Source organism: Salvia miltiorrhiza, chromosome 7, assembly GCF_028751815.1.
Source record: "Salvia miltiorrhiza cultivar Shanhuang (shh) chromosome 7, IMPLAD_Smil_shh, whole genome shotgun sequence".
NCBI lineage: Eukaryota > Viridiplantae > Streptophyta > Magnoliopsida > Lamiales > Lamiaceae > Salvia > Salvia miltiorrhiza.
The window spans coordinates 3,316,306-3,330,465 of NC_080393.1; the positions used below are offsets into that span (position 1 = coordinate 3,316,306).

Here is a 14,160-nt window from a genome sequence, read left to right on the forward strand (position 1 = left end):
GTCTGTGGATAGAGCATGATGACTACGGGACTGGAATGATGAATCACGCAAAAATTTACGCGTGCACGGCACGTGGCGGGTGTTTTGGGCTTTGATTTGGGCCTAGTAGAAGGTTCCGCTACAAGCATGGCCCAGTTGAAAAATTAGTAGGCAATTTAATTACAAATTCTTTGTAGTATTGGTCCCCCCCAGCCCCCCCTATTGTTGTTAATGTTGCTTCCTTTTTTCTTTGATTATTCAACGAAATAGTTCACTTGTTTCATAAGCTTTCTTTGGAGTATTAAAAATTGGATGCGTATATTAATGTTTTTTTAAGAGGACATTTACTTTGTATGATTGATAAGATGAATGATTGAGTATTTTTTTCTTTAATCTAATTTTTTAATGGGATATGAATAAAGCAAAACTAATTTAAATATTTAAATAATAGAAATAATCAAGGAGTTTAGATATCTCAAAATTTTAATCCATTTAATTGAATAAGAGATTAATTTTACCATTTTAAAAAAAATATTCAAAAGTAAACGTCCTCTACCGTGAATCCATGATGGTTTTTAACTTTTTCAAAGATAGGCTTTTAACATATTGAAATCACCAATAAATAGAGCTATTAAAAATGGTTTTGTTTGATGGCCTGACTCGATTTATGGCTGAGTTGGACCACAATTATAGTTCGAAATTTTTAATTTTCCACGTCCATCTTCATAAGTATGTATATGTATATGATAATATGAATAATCAAAGAAAATAGAATTTCCCTCAAAAAAAAAAAAAGAATTTGTTATTGGGCTTTGAGTAGATCCAAAATAAATTGTTAGCCCATTAGCCCAATCCAGTGGCGGGAACCCCCGCATTATTTTTCTTTTTCCCCCCACAAGCAAATGGCGGGAATATCCAATAAAAAGAAAATTCCAAACCATTTTGGGGCAGCCTATATAAACCCAAAACCGCTAACTCAATTGGTCGGTTTCATTTTTCGAAATTTAATATTATACACTTTTTCTTCTCCGCTTTTTCCCCCAAACCGCAAGACTCCGCTACTGTTCGAAGCGGAGGTGAATTACAGAAACCCTCGAAGATGCGGAAACCCTCGCGTGCAAAGGACTCCTCCGACGACACCATGAGTAGCTCCTCGGCCGAGGAGGACCTGGTCAAGGACCAGGTCAACGAAGAGGAAGACGACGACGAGCTCGAGGCGGTGGCTCGCCCTGCCGAAGATTCCGACGACGAGGATGTGCCCAACGCTGCCGCCCAGGACGACGATGACATTGAGGTTTAATTACATTTAATTTGCTGATTTCGTCTTTTTTTTTTAGTTATATGTTCTATAATTGGTTATTGTTTTACTGCTGCACGGTTGTAGCTCGACGGATCTGTGACCGGGTTGTTGAGTTTTGCCTTTCTTCTTTCTGTGGATTTGAGTTAGATAGGCTTGTTTTTCTTTGGTTTGCTAGTTATGAGGGTTCTGTCAGTTCATGATTTTGATTGAGCTGGATAGTGAATAGTCTAGCTGTTAAGAATGTGGAAACGGGGTGGGGGAAGAATTCAGTATTTAGAGATTAAGTTTGCTAGCTCTTACAATTTGTTTAAATTTGGTGAATAGTTAAAAAAACTAAAAATATAGTATTATTAGTATCTTAAACAGTATGATTGTATATCACCCCGTTGAGATACAGTTAATTTTTTATTTATGAGCTAGCACTGCTGCAGTTTTATGTTTTTATAGTACCATTTTATCTATAATACTATTTGGAGATGCATTATGTGGTTGGAATGATCGAGTGGGTTATGCTGAAGCTTTTGTTTTTTTTACAGGAAGAGGATGTTGTTGCAAATGAAATTTCAAAGCGTGAAAGAGCAAGGCTTAAAGAAATGCAGCGGGTGAAAAAGCAGAAAATACAAGAAATACTTGATGTCCAGAATGCTGCTATTGAGGCTGACATGGTGTGTTTTCTACGAATTGGTACTGATATAATGCATACATTTTGGATATGATAAATGATTTGGTCTATCTTGGCAGAACAACAAAGGAAAGGGTCGTCTGAACTATCTGTTACAGCAAACAGAGTTATTTGCTCATTTTGCCAAGGGTGATCAGTCTGTTCCTCAGAAGAAGGGAAAAGGAAGGTGGGTAGTGCCATTTTGACTTGTTTACTTTTCCAGTATAGCTGCACAGGTTGAGACTTTTATTTACCATTTTCTTTGGAAGTGCAAGTATTTCATTGTGCTCTGTAGCTGCTAATAATAATGAGGATTTCTTGCAAAAAGTTTGTTGTATGATTTGGGTTTGGGTTGTGCATAACTCTTCAACATGACAGTCTCTTTTGTCTATTCTTCTTCTTCGTTTCTTTTTTTTTTCTTTGCATTACACTGTGCTGGTAGGCACTAGGAAGGTAAAAGAGACTTGGCTTAGTTGTCAAGTTGACAGGCCACCAGCCTTAGAAGTAGATCTTTTCGGAAAGTCTTGAAACTGAGAGGTGGCTGTTGAAGTGAATTTCTTGGTATGAGGGCAGAGGTCATTAGTGGATGAAAGTGGATCACGATATTGAATTGTTAAAGTAGTCATCATCTTTAGCCAAGCTTACTGCTAGTCTGAAGTAAATCTTATGTTTCTTGTGCTCTCCAATTGCATTTTTTTAGGGGCCGCCATGCATCAAAGATAACTGAAGAGGAAGAAGATGAAGAGTGTCTCAAAGAGGAAGAAGATGGCCTTTCTGGCACTGGAAATACTAGACTATTGGTGCAGCCCTCTTGTAAGATTTTCTTTTCCTTCCTGTTTTCATTGTTATGGATTGGTTCTTCTATAATGTTACATGCAATGATGGCTTCTAGAATTGTTCACTGATTCAGTCCCTGTGATGTTCTGTACACAAATGGTATTATCTCATATGTTAATTTTTACCTTTGTTTGCAGGTATTCAGGGAAAGATGAGGGATTACCAGCTAGCTGGTTTAAATTGGCTTATTCGGTTATATGAGAATGGCATTAATGGGATACTTGCTGATGAAATGGTATATATGCAGAGTAGTTGTATTTCCAACATATTGCTGCATACATTTCCCTTTTATTGATGATGATTTCTTGTATTCATATAAGTTGTTATATTAATTTTAGGGTCTTGGTAAAACTTTGCAAACAATTTCCTTGATGGGCTACTTGCACGAGTTCAGAGGAATTACAGGTCCTCACATGGTTGTTGCTCCAAAATCCACCCTTGGAAATTGGATGAATGAGATCAAAAGGTTTTGCCCAGTGTTGCGTGCTGTAAAGTTCCTTGGAAATCCTGATGAAAGGGTATGCATGCAGTACCAATTTTTAGTATTGTTTTCTAGGTATTGTGTTCTGCTTTTGATTTCAAAAATTATATTTTGGTATTTTCTAGAGGTATATTCGCGAGGAGTTACTTGTTGCTGGCAAGTTTGATGTTTGTGTTACAAGTTTTGAGATGGCCATCAAAGAGAAGACTACATTACGCCGATTTAGTTGGCGCTACATCATTATTGATGAAGCTCATAGAATCAAGAATGAGAATTCCCTTCTCTCAAAAACGATGAGGCTCTATAATACTAACTATCGACTTCTTATTACTGGAACACCACTTCAGGTAATAATTTATTGTGTCACTGTTGCTAAACTCTCTGACATTTTTTATGAACTCTACAATAACTTCGCTAATTGGGTTTTGAATTTTAGATGAGGTATAATATCATGTTTTCTTTTGGAAGTTTATAAATCTAAGATTTAATTTGATATCCAATTAGTTTGAGGTTAATATGCTTTTAGGAACTTGTATTTTCTTGAATTTGGTCCTATGGAAATCTTCAAGATTTTCATTTGAAAGTATTTTTAGTTGCTCTATAATGTATGGTGATGTATGATTTATTTAAAGGAGGTTATATTTATGTCATTTGAGATGCTATATTAATTTAATGCTTGTCTAACGTTTTTTCCTTTTTGCAGAATAATCTTCATGAACTCTGGGCTCTTCTCAACTTTTTACTTCCAGAAATATTTAGCTCTGCAGAGACGTTTGATGAGTGGTTCCAAATTTCTGGTGAAAATGATGAACATGAAGTTGTCCAACAACTCCACAAGGTATGCAATTGTTTTATTATTGAAAAGATAATTTCTTTATGAAAAAAATGATCTTTTTTATTTTTGATAATAATAAAATGTGCATGGCAGTTGTAGGCTGATCAATTCATAAGCATTTTAGATCTATATGTTGGATATTTTAAATAATGTTTAACATTATAAATTGTTGCATTACATCACGAAGCAGTTCTGCTACTTCTATACTGTTCTCACTTGTTTGAGTAATTTACTCGTCTGACTGAATCTGCCATTGCGGTCCTTTTGGTGACGCATCAGGTTCTCCGGCCCTTCCTTCTTAGAAGGTTAAAATCTGATGTTGAGAAAGGTTTACCTCCGAAGAAGGAGACAATACTTAAAGTTGGTATGTCCCAAATGCAAAAGCAATACTATAAGGCATTGCTACAGAAAGATCTTGAGGTGGTAAATGCTGGTGGAGAACGCAAACGCCTTCTTAATATAGCCATGCAACTCCGAAAATGTTGTAATCATCCATATTTGTTTCAAGGTGCTGAACCTGGCCCACCTTATAGCACAGGAGAACATCTCATTGAAAATGCTGGTAAGGTTTTCAAAGATCAAGGAGGAAAAAAAGCACTATACGTTATATTTTGGGTTTTCCTTTCTCAGCTTTCTTTGGTTTTATAGTTTTCTATTTGTTTTGATTGCAGGCAAGATGGTTCTTCTTGATAAGTTGCTCCCAAAATTAAAGGAGCGTGATTCCAGGGTTTTGATATTTTCCCAGGTTGGAACCGTTACTCAATTTATCTCTAGTTTCAGAATTTTTTTTGGTCCCTTTTGTTTTTGAATTCCCCATAACGCATTAATTTTTTTATCAGATGACAAGGCTGCTAGACATTCTTGAGGATTACTTAATGTTCCGTGGGTACCTCTATTGCCGAATTGATGGAAATACAGGTGGAGAAGATCGAGATGCTTCCATTGAAGGCTTCAACAAACCAGGAAGTGAGAAATTTGTCTTTCTGCTGTCAACTAGGGCTGGAGGTCTTGGTATCAATCTTGCGACTGCTGATGTTGTCATTCTTTATGACAGTGACTGGTAAGAGTTTGCTTCCATACTGTTTTGGATTTTTGAAGGCTATTGAATTGGCTTTTGAAGTTACAATGCTAGGTTCATATGATTGCAGGAACCCACAGGTTGATTTACAAGCTCAGGATCGAGCTCATAGGATAGGACAGAAGAAGGAGGTTCAAGTATTCCGATTCTGCACTGAGGTTTGTCTTGTCATAATTGTTGATAGTTATATCAAGTATTCTGGAGGTACAATGTTTCTATGACTTATCATTTGATACTATGTAGTACACCATTGAGGAAAAAGTTATTGAAAGGGCCTATAAGAAGCTTGCTCTTGATGCCTTGGTAATCCAGCAAGGGAGACTAGCAGAACAAAAGAGTGAGTTATTTACATCCACTAACATTGCTTCCTTCACTGGCAATATCGATGTAATATATTTATGTACTTTGATTTTCTGTTATGCAGCTGTTAATAAGGATGAGCTGTTGCAAATGGTAAGGTTTGGTGCTGAAATGGTTTTCAGCTCCAAAGATAGCACGATCACTGATGAGGATATAGATAGAATAATTGCCAAGGGAGAAGAAGCAACAGCTGAACTTGATGCCAAGATGAAAAAATTTACTGAGGATGCCATCAAATTCAAAATGGATGACAGTATGTTTCATATTCTAGACCTGATAGTTTTTGTTCATTTATTTCTCTCTTTTATTAGTTTGACTAACATAAGCTATGGGCTTTCTCCAGCTGCTGATTTGTATGATTTCGATGATGAAAAGGTATGGATACTATACTTATTGCTGGCTGTTATGGTTTTACATTACTCTTGTCCCCAACTCATTTGTATTCTTTTCATTGGTGTAGGATGAAAATAAGTTTGATTTCAAGAAAATTGTCAGTGATAATTGGATTGAACCGCCAAAAAGAGAAAGGAAACGCAAGTATGTCTCTTCAATTACACACTTTTTGTTGTTGTCAATTAGACTAATCCATTTTTGTTATTTATATCTGTAGTTACTCAGAATCAGAGTATTTCAAGCAGACAATGCGTCAAAGTGGTCCTGCTAGGCCCAAGGAGCCTCGAATTCCTCGCATGCCGCAATTGTAAGTGATTTTTTGTTCATATGTTTTACCTGTTGATTACTTTTAAGCTATGCATGTTATATAGCTTGTGGCCCTTTTTGTCAGGCATGATTTCCAGTTCTTCAACACACAGCGTCTTAGCGAGCTGTATGAGAAAGAAGTTCGTTATCTTATGGTGCGTGTCCTGCTTACTCTTGAGTCTAATGCATTTATGCTTGCAATCACTTTCTTACTGTCTTTTGAATTCAGCAAACACACCAGAGGAATCAAATAAAAGATACCATAGATGTGGATGAACCAGAAGGTCTGATCTTTCTTGAGAATTCCTTGTTAATAATTTACCTGGATTATATGTTGATTATGTTTCCTGTACCTAGATGTGGGAGACCCATTGACTGCTGAGGAGCAGGAAGAGAAGGAGCGATTGCTGGAAGAAGTAAGTTCTAACTTTCCTTACCCATTGCTTGAAGTTTACTCGAGCTTTACCTGATTTTTATTATTTTTATTTTATTTTGGTATTTAGGGATTTTCAGCTTGGAGCAGAAGAGACTTTAACACCTTTATCAGGGCCTGTGAGAAGTATGGTCGGAATGATATCAGGGGTATTGCTTCTGAAATGGAAGGGAAAACAGAGGAAGAAGTTGAAAGATATGCTAAAGTTTTCAAGGAAAGATATAAAGAACTGAATGGTAATCAATGAGGTTTCAGCTTTTAGTTGCATTGTAAAACCTTGATTTCTATTCTACTCTTTAAACTTTTTCAAAGATTTTGGGGTGACTTAGTCTATATATTAGTGAGATTTTTCCTACTGCCTGATATAATGTAGCTGGTAGATTCTCTTTAGAAAGCGTATACCTTATGTAGCTGTTCTTCTTAGTTCTTTCACTGCATGTGAAGCATGATAACAAATCATGTATGTCTTATCAGATTATGATAGGATCATCAAAAGCATTGAAAGAGGGGAGGCTAGGATATCGCGGAAAGATGAGATCATGAAAGCCATAGGGAAGAAATTGGATCGATATAAAAACCCTTGGCTGGAATTGAAGATCCAGTATGGCCAGAACAAAGGGAAGTTGTACAATGAAGAATGTGATCGCTTCATGGTGAGACTATATAAATCATCTCGACTCTTTGGATAAGTTGAATCTCTCGTGTACCATTCCTTTAATGACTGGTGATTATTCTTCTCAGATGTGCATGGTTCACAAGCTTGGCTATGGTAACTGGGATGAGCTTAAGGCAGCCTTCCGTACTTCGCCATTGTTTCGCTTTGATTGGTTTATAAAGTCTCGTACCACTCAAGAACTTGCAAGGAGATGTGATACACTAATTAGGTTGGTAGAGAGGGAAAATCAGGAATATGACGAGAGGGAGAGGCAGGCACGTAAAGAGAAGAAACTAGCCAAGGTATGTATGCTACACCCCTTGAATCAATGGAATAACCTTGTTATCTTCAGCTCACTTTCTCTTCTTTCGCCTCAGCAGAATGCAACCCCTTCCAAGCGCGCTGCTGCTAGACAGGCCGCAGAGAGCCCTCCATCAACTATGAAGAAGCGGAAGCAATCATCGATGGACGACTACGTGAGCTCGGTATGTTTCTCTGGATGATATATTCTAATCACGGCTGAATATTACACGTCGATAACCCATATTCTCCTAACTTTTTGCCAGGGAAAGAAGAGGAAATGATGTATCAAAAGGTGGCTTTTTGCTTAGTTTTTGGAATGTTGTATTCCCTAATATGACATATAGATGCATTAGTTGTACAAATTCAGAATACATGTATACGAGGTGATGGTCCATTAACTGTGTGAAAATGGAGCCTCGTCAATCCACTAATTATTTGAGCTACTGCTATTATTATTATGTACTAATATTAGCTTAAGAAAATTCTTTACATTATGATGGGGATTTAATGTTGTTATATGTGCAACCATATGTAATGACATTCCAACTCGTTTGCTCCATATGTTAGTATTATTGTATATATATGTTATATTTCTCATATTTCGTTTGTTTTATAATGCTAGGGTTTGTAGGATATTGTGTATTAAGTTGATTCTACCAATTAAAAGAATTGATATTATAAGAGAATATTAGAAGAATCGCATTTTAGAAATATCAATGGATTATAAATGGCAATGGGTGGGGCAGAAGCGTGAATTCCGAAAAGAAAGATTTGAATTAATCAACACAAATTCCTTTCCATAAGCCGAAAAGCATAGCTAAACTCACTCACATATTGGCAAGTGTGTGGACTAAACAAGATTGGACATTTTTAACCTCCATGAAACACAGACAAACATGAGAGCCAAAAAACCATTTAGACAAACATATTCTCCCTATAGCTACATAATCGAATCAACCAACATTTTCCATACACCATTACTGCAATTCCCATCTCATACACGAAAAAATCCACAAAGGCTCATCAATATATTGTAGCCTTCCATCGGAACTATAAACTCGCCCTATCGCCTTTCGCAAAATCCTCCGGCCAAACGCCGAATGGTTTCAGAGTCAAGTGAGGCCAGCCATACCTGGTAACAATGGATGTGGATGTGATCCATTCCCAACAGAGGCTGACAGATTCAAAGGATGTTTATTCACACGTGTCGTCTCCTGGGGGGTTCGTCCGCTTCTTCTCCCTCCAGTTCTCCCCCCACACTTTGGCGGCAGCAACGGCCCGCTCCCTGTCCAGGTCCCGGTTCTTCGGAGTCTCTCTCGTTCGACCGCCACTGGCGGGGCTCTCCCGTTGAGAATCGGGGCCGTCCGGCTCGTCCGTGCCCCATCTCCGGCCAGACCCGGACCCGGACCCGGCCCCTGTTTCGATCCTTTTCAGCTCTGCACCAGCATTGAAGTCTCCGGGCGAGTCTCTCCTCCTGTAATCAGGAGAGTTCTTGTGCGCGGAAGGTGAGCTGTAGTGGCCTCCACGCCCCATGTCTTCCAGGCTGTCCGCATTGGATATATTCCTACGTGCATCCCTGTACCTCGGCGTAGACGAGTCTCCTCTGCTCTGGGAGCCTGGTGCTGCGTTAGGGTCATAACTCTGCGATGCCAAATATGTCAAAGCAGTAACAACATCACCGATTAGAGGCCTCGTCGCAGCTTGCTCTTGCAAGCACATGGCTGCCACTGCTAGTGCCTGATAGAGTCCACGCATCGGGTAGCGGCCTTGCAGTAGAGGATCTGCCATTTTCGGGAACTTTCTCCGGTCCTTGAAAAGCGGTCTCGCCTGCATCCATTTTAAGATGAGAATCAAGTACAAATGTATGTATATATATATGTGTATATATATATATGTGTGTGTGTGTGTCAGAGAAAAGGACATTTGAATCACAGACCCATGCGACGAGGTTATGCTCCCCTGCACTCCTCATGTTGTCGATAGCCTTTCGTCCCGTGATGATTTCAAGAAAGACGACTCCGAAACTGTAGACATCGGATTTTAGGGTGAGCTGACCAGTCATAGCATACTCCGGGGCACAATAACCATACGTCCCCATCACCCTCGTAGAGACGTGAGTTTTATCCCCAACGGGGCCCAGTTTGGCAAGCCCGAAATCGGACAACTTTGGGAAGTATCCATCATCAAGAAGAATATTAGAAGATTTCAGGTCTCTGTATATGACTGGTGGATTCGCTTTGTCGTGCAAGTATTCTAATCCCTTTGCTGCACCAGCAGCTATCTTCATCCTTGTATTCCAGTCCAAAGGTTCTTTATCTGGTGGAAGATCTATACAGAAATATTGTAATGAGCGAGGTTAGTAAATAAAATGGCGTTGACAATAAATGTTAGAGAACGAGACACAAAGTAACACACCCAGTCCTCAAATCATTGTTTCATTTAAAGAAACTATCAAGGACACATTTTCGACCAGTAAAAGAGTTTCTCATTCCAATTAACATAGTTCGAGCATGCTAACTTTTGGCAGGCCTTCACGGGTTTCAGGTTATTACATCTCTTTTCCCTTCAGATTTGCATTGGACATCACAAGACTACCTGCATACCTCGGTGTAATTCATCATTGCACTGTTTCTATTCTACTGTCATTATCTTCTTCTATGTGTGTTTGAGGTAGTTATATTATAATAGATACAAAAGTAGGTACTAGGGAGCTGCAATTTCAACATTCAGCTAGGAGGGAAAGTTCTGGAAAATAAGATAAGGGGGCTAACGGATGTGATGCAAAGGTCGATAACAATTAATTATTGGTTCTGATTTAGAATTTTGTTAGCAGCATAATAATCATTTTAATGCTCAACATTCAAGAATAATTGTTCTACTACTTCAATCATCATCTACATTAGATTTGGCAAGAATAACATCCTAAAACAAAGAAACGAACAAATTGCTAGAAAACTATACACCAATCATCCAATCATCCAATCACCCCAAAGTTGGGTTGATTATTATTCATCCTCCAATCCTACCCTATCCTACCATGTAGTATCTTAAGACGCCTAACTTTTTTCTCATACAAAACTGGTTTGATTTTTATGGATGAACTATGATGTCCAAATAATACTGAGACAAAAGGTACGTCTACACAAGCCATGCAAATAACTATGTTGCCAAAAAGGTAGCTATTGAATCAGAACATCTGAAGTCATATATCATGGTGATTCCATCAGAAATCAGATGCTTAAATTGCATTTGAGATGGAAGATGTGGAGATAATTTTCGAATTGATAGTAACTAAGAGACATGAATTTCATAATATATTCGACTCTTAATGACTAGCTCCCTTTTTGCTATTTCTTATGGGCCACCTTGAATATCAGAAATGCATGTTCTTAGCAAAATTCATGGTCATAGCATCAGCTTACCAGTTTCAATATGACAATTCCAACAGAATGAGCTAAGATGAATATACATTTTATCGGAGCATTATATAATACCAGACCTAAAGTTGGATCAAAACGTCAATCCTAAATAAATAAAATTGTCAGACCATGTTGAATTTGATTTGGAGAGAAATAATTTGTAGACTAATTATCACACCCGTGGCAGGGGCAAAGAAGCACGAATTTTATAGAGATTTTACTTTAGTAACCCCACTTTTCCAAAATGGTCAACCAAAGTTGCTAGATGAGTCAATTCTACCTACTTGCCACCCCTGATCTATATTCTCCAGAAGTGTCATAAAATCTAAAAACTACATAATTTCAAATTCATATGACACTAAGAAGTTGACTTTCTTTCCGACAGAATGCTATGAATAAATTTCAATGTGCGAAACGGCATAACAAAAATAATTGCTATGGATAGTATCTAAACTAGTATATTGTGCAGACTGCAGAGTAGGTTACAAACACAAGATGTGACTATTATACCAATCCGATAAAAATATAAAGAAATGACAATCCCAGATGGAACGGTTATAATAATTGTATGATTACTTAGTACCTAAATCATATAATACAACATATTGTTGCATGATCCCACATAACTTTTACTCCGTCAAATGCCAGTTTGCCAAATAATTAACGAGTTGCGGCATTAGGGGCACACAAACTATGTTCGCCAATCAAGTTTGTCCAATGATCAAAAGCTAACTAAGGAAGCACTAGGATTGCCAGACATAATTAAGATAATGAAAGATCCTCTAAAGTGAAGATCCCTTTGTAACTTCTCTATGTCAAGTATGGAGTTGGTCAAATGAACTATTTTGTGAACCAAGTTTGTTCAGTGATCATAATCTAATTAGGAAACCAGTAGGCAGTAGTACTAATAGACTTCTACAATATCTGCTTTCAAAACCTAATCCCCCCATAATATGAGAAACATAATTCATAGCAAATGCAAATAATGTTACATAGTTTTGATACTGCTACTTATGAGAAAACCAGACGGATAGCTAAAACTCTTTATTTGCAGTACCAAAATTCTCCAGCAACAATTGTCCTACTAAAACAATGGCTAAAACTCAAAAATGATATCAAGCTCTTTTATCAATTTGATAACATTGTGAGAATTATTGAACAACTCTATGGACTAAACTAACTCCAAGTTATAAGCAAATCTTAGCAAATTAAAGGAGCTTCGACTTTCTCAAGAATAACTAACCGTGTAAATGATCTTCCAGCGATCCCAATGGCATGTACTCATATACTAGAAGACGTTGGTCACCATCAGCACAATACCCGATCAAGTTGACAAGATTTGGATGGTGCAAGAGGCTAAGCATGAGAACCTCCACCAAAAACTCTCGATTCCCTTGAAGGCCATTCCGATCAAGCTGTTTAACTGCAACGGACTGCACAAGATAACTACTTGTCAGAACTATATCATAATCATTCACCTAAGAGAAAAAAAAGGAGAACAATTAACATTTCTTCCTCTGGGATCATAGACTACAAAGCAAGCACGGGTATAACATGTCAAATTCAAGATAATACATGCGACGAAGGTAGCCAACCTGTCCCGTGCTTTCTAGTCGACCTTTGTAAACACGTCCAAACCCACCTTCACCTAGCAAGGACTCTGGTCTAAAGTTCTTTGTTGCTGCAGCAAGCTCGCGAAATGTGAATGTTTGAGCAGCTATATTTGGCTCTTTCGATATTGGCATTTCCTTCTTAGAATCATTACCAGTCCGAGATCTTGATTTATCTGTGAAAGATGAAAGTATTCATAAAATTAATACACCCGATACAACTGTAAAAATAATCAAGAATGTAATTTCTCATCACATATCCACAGATTATCCCATAGCTTCATAAATCTTATATCGCCTAAGCTAACAGCAAGATTCCGATTGATAGCTCATCTGCACCACTTACTCTACCTTCTACCCTTTAGACAATTATAGATTCATTCTTGCAAAATGCCATTAACAGTCTCTCTCAAAGCACGCATACATTGATAAAACACAGCAACATTAATCACATTCAGAAAAAACGGAACTCGGATATGCAAGATTACTTAGTAAAAGGAACAAAGAGCCATAGAACTAATGAATTCTCCACCCAGATCACCAAGAACTCCATAAGCCACAGATCAAGAAACCCAAATCATAATTTGTTTTCAAACAGACAAAAACCCTTCACACCAACAATCACATAACTGAAAATTCAACCACAGACAAGAAAGCCTGTAGCAATGCTCAAGTTGAGTTACCTGAATTCACTCTATTTACATTGGAATTGGACTGAGCTGATGAGCCCTCTTTAGCAGAATCCTTCTTTGACTCTTCTTTGTCTCCATTGCCACCATTATTTCCTTCCTTCTTCGATGATCCGAAGCAGGAAAAACACCTCATTTTTCAACCCACTCACTCTCCAAAAAAAAAAAGAAAAAAAAAGAACCCACTTAAATTCTCTAGCTACTCTATATATATCTCAATATACGTGAAATTCGACCATCAGAAGCGTGTTCCTATCCATTCAAAGCAGCCCATCTCATCAAAATTCGATTCTTGAAATCTTCTGATTGAGAATTTCGGCCATAAGCAGCTCATCACAGCCCCAATATTTCCGAGAGTAGAGATCAACCAAGAGCTCGTTTTGAGGTAAAAGCAGATCAACAAATCGAGGAAAATCTTGATTGTTCAAGAGAAAGGTAAAGAAAGAGATGAAAAAGTTAAAGAAACGGAAAAAAGAAGCGAAAAAAATTGCAATTAAGATGACAGAATAATTTTCATGTATGTGAATGTGAATTGTGTGGAAATAAAGAAATGTTAAGACTGGTGAAAGTCAAGAAAAGGAGGGGTTTTTTAATCTTTTTTGGGGTAAAATTTAAATTTTTGAAATAGCGAAATATTAGGTGAATTTTCTCGTCTGCTTTTAACTGTTGCAGTGTTTAATAAAGTGAGTGATTAACAGTGTTTTGCTAGTCAATATTGTGCTTTGTATTAGCTGTAAAAAGTGTTAATTAAATATTAGTACCCTTATTAGTTTTACTTATATAAACATTAATGGGTGTTGATAAATAATAATATTGAACAG

General features: G+C 37.5%; 2 protein-coding genes across 3 annotated transcripts; one reads left to right on the top strand and one right to left on the bottom strand.

Moving 5' to 3' along the window:
* Positions 1 to 946: 946 nt before the first annotated feature.
* LOC130991668 (ISWI chromatin-remodeling complex ATPase CHR11) lies at positions 947 to 8,115 on the top strand. 2 transcript variants are annotated; one of them, XM_057915999.1, is made up of 25 exons: positions 947 to 1,273; positions 1,816 to 1,944; positions 2,021 to 2,127; positions 2,641 to 2,753; positions 2,915 to 3,012; positions 3,116 to 3,295; positions 3,384 to 3,605; positions 3,962 to 4,096; positions 4,373 to 4,655; positions 4,765 to 4,838; positions 4,933 to 5,153; positions 5,242 to 5,329; positions 5,415 to 5,508; positions 5,596 to 5,784; positions 5,875 to 5,906; positions 5,992 to 6,068; positions 6,142 to 6,231; positions 6,316 to 6,385; positions 6,460 to 6,514; positions 6,588 to 6,646; positions 6,734 to 6,899; positions 7,138 to 7,316; positions 7,405 to 7,620; positions 7,696 to 7,803; positions 7,885 to 8,115. In XM_057915999.1, exons 1-25 carry the CDS (start codon positions 1,079 to 1,081, stop codon positions 7,900 to 7,902), a joined length of 3,198 nt encoding a protein of 1,065 aa, XP_057771982.1. In that variant the 5' UTR covers positions 947 to 1,078; the 3' UTR covers positions 7,903 to 8,115. The 2 variants fall into 2 exon arrangements, with proteins under 2 accessions (XP_057771982.1, XP_057771983.1); XM_057916000.1 differs by having other exon boundaries at positions 7,699 to 7,803.
* Positions 8,116 to 8,376: 261 nt separating this feature from the next.
* On the bottom strand, positions 8,377 to 13,895 carry LOC130991669 (serine/threonine-protein kinase PBL27). Its single transcript, XM_057916001.1, has 5 exons — positions 13,334 to 13,895; positions 12,636 to 12,826; positions 12,284 to 12,473; positions 9,558 to 9,949; positions 8,377 to 9,448 (listed from the first exon to the last, which is right to left on the bottom strand). The coding sequence occupies exons 1-5, from the start codon at positions 13,473 to 13,475 to the stop codon at positions 8,816 to 8,818; spliced, it is 1,548 nt and encodes a 515-aa protein (XP_057771984.1). The 5' UTR covers positions 13,476 to 13,895; the 3' UTR covers positions 8,377 to 8,815.
* Positions 13,896 to 14,160: the final 265 nt, after the last annotated feature.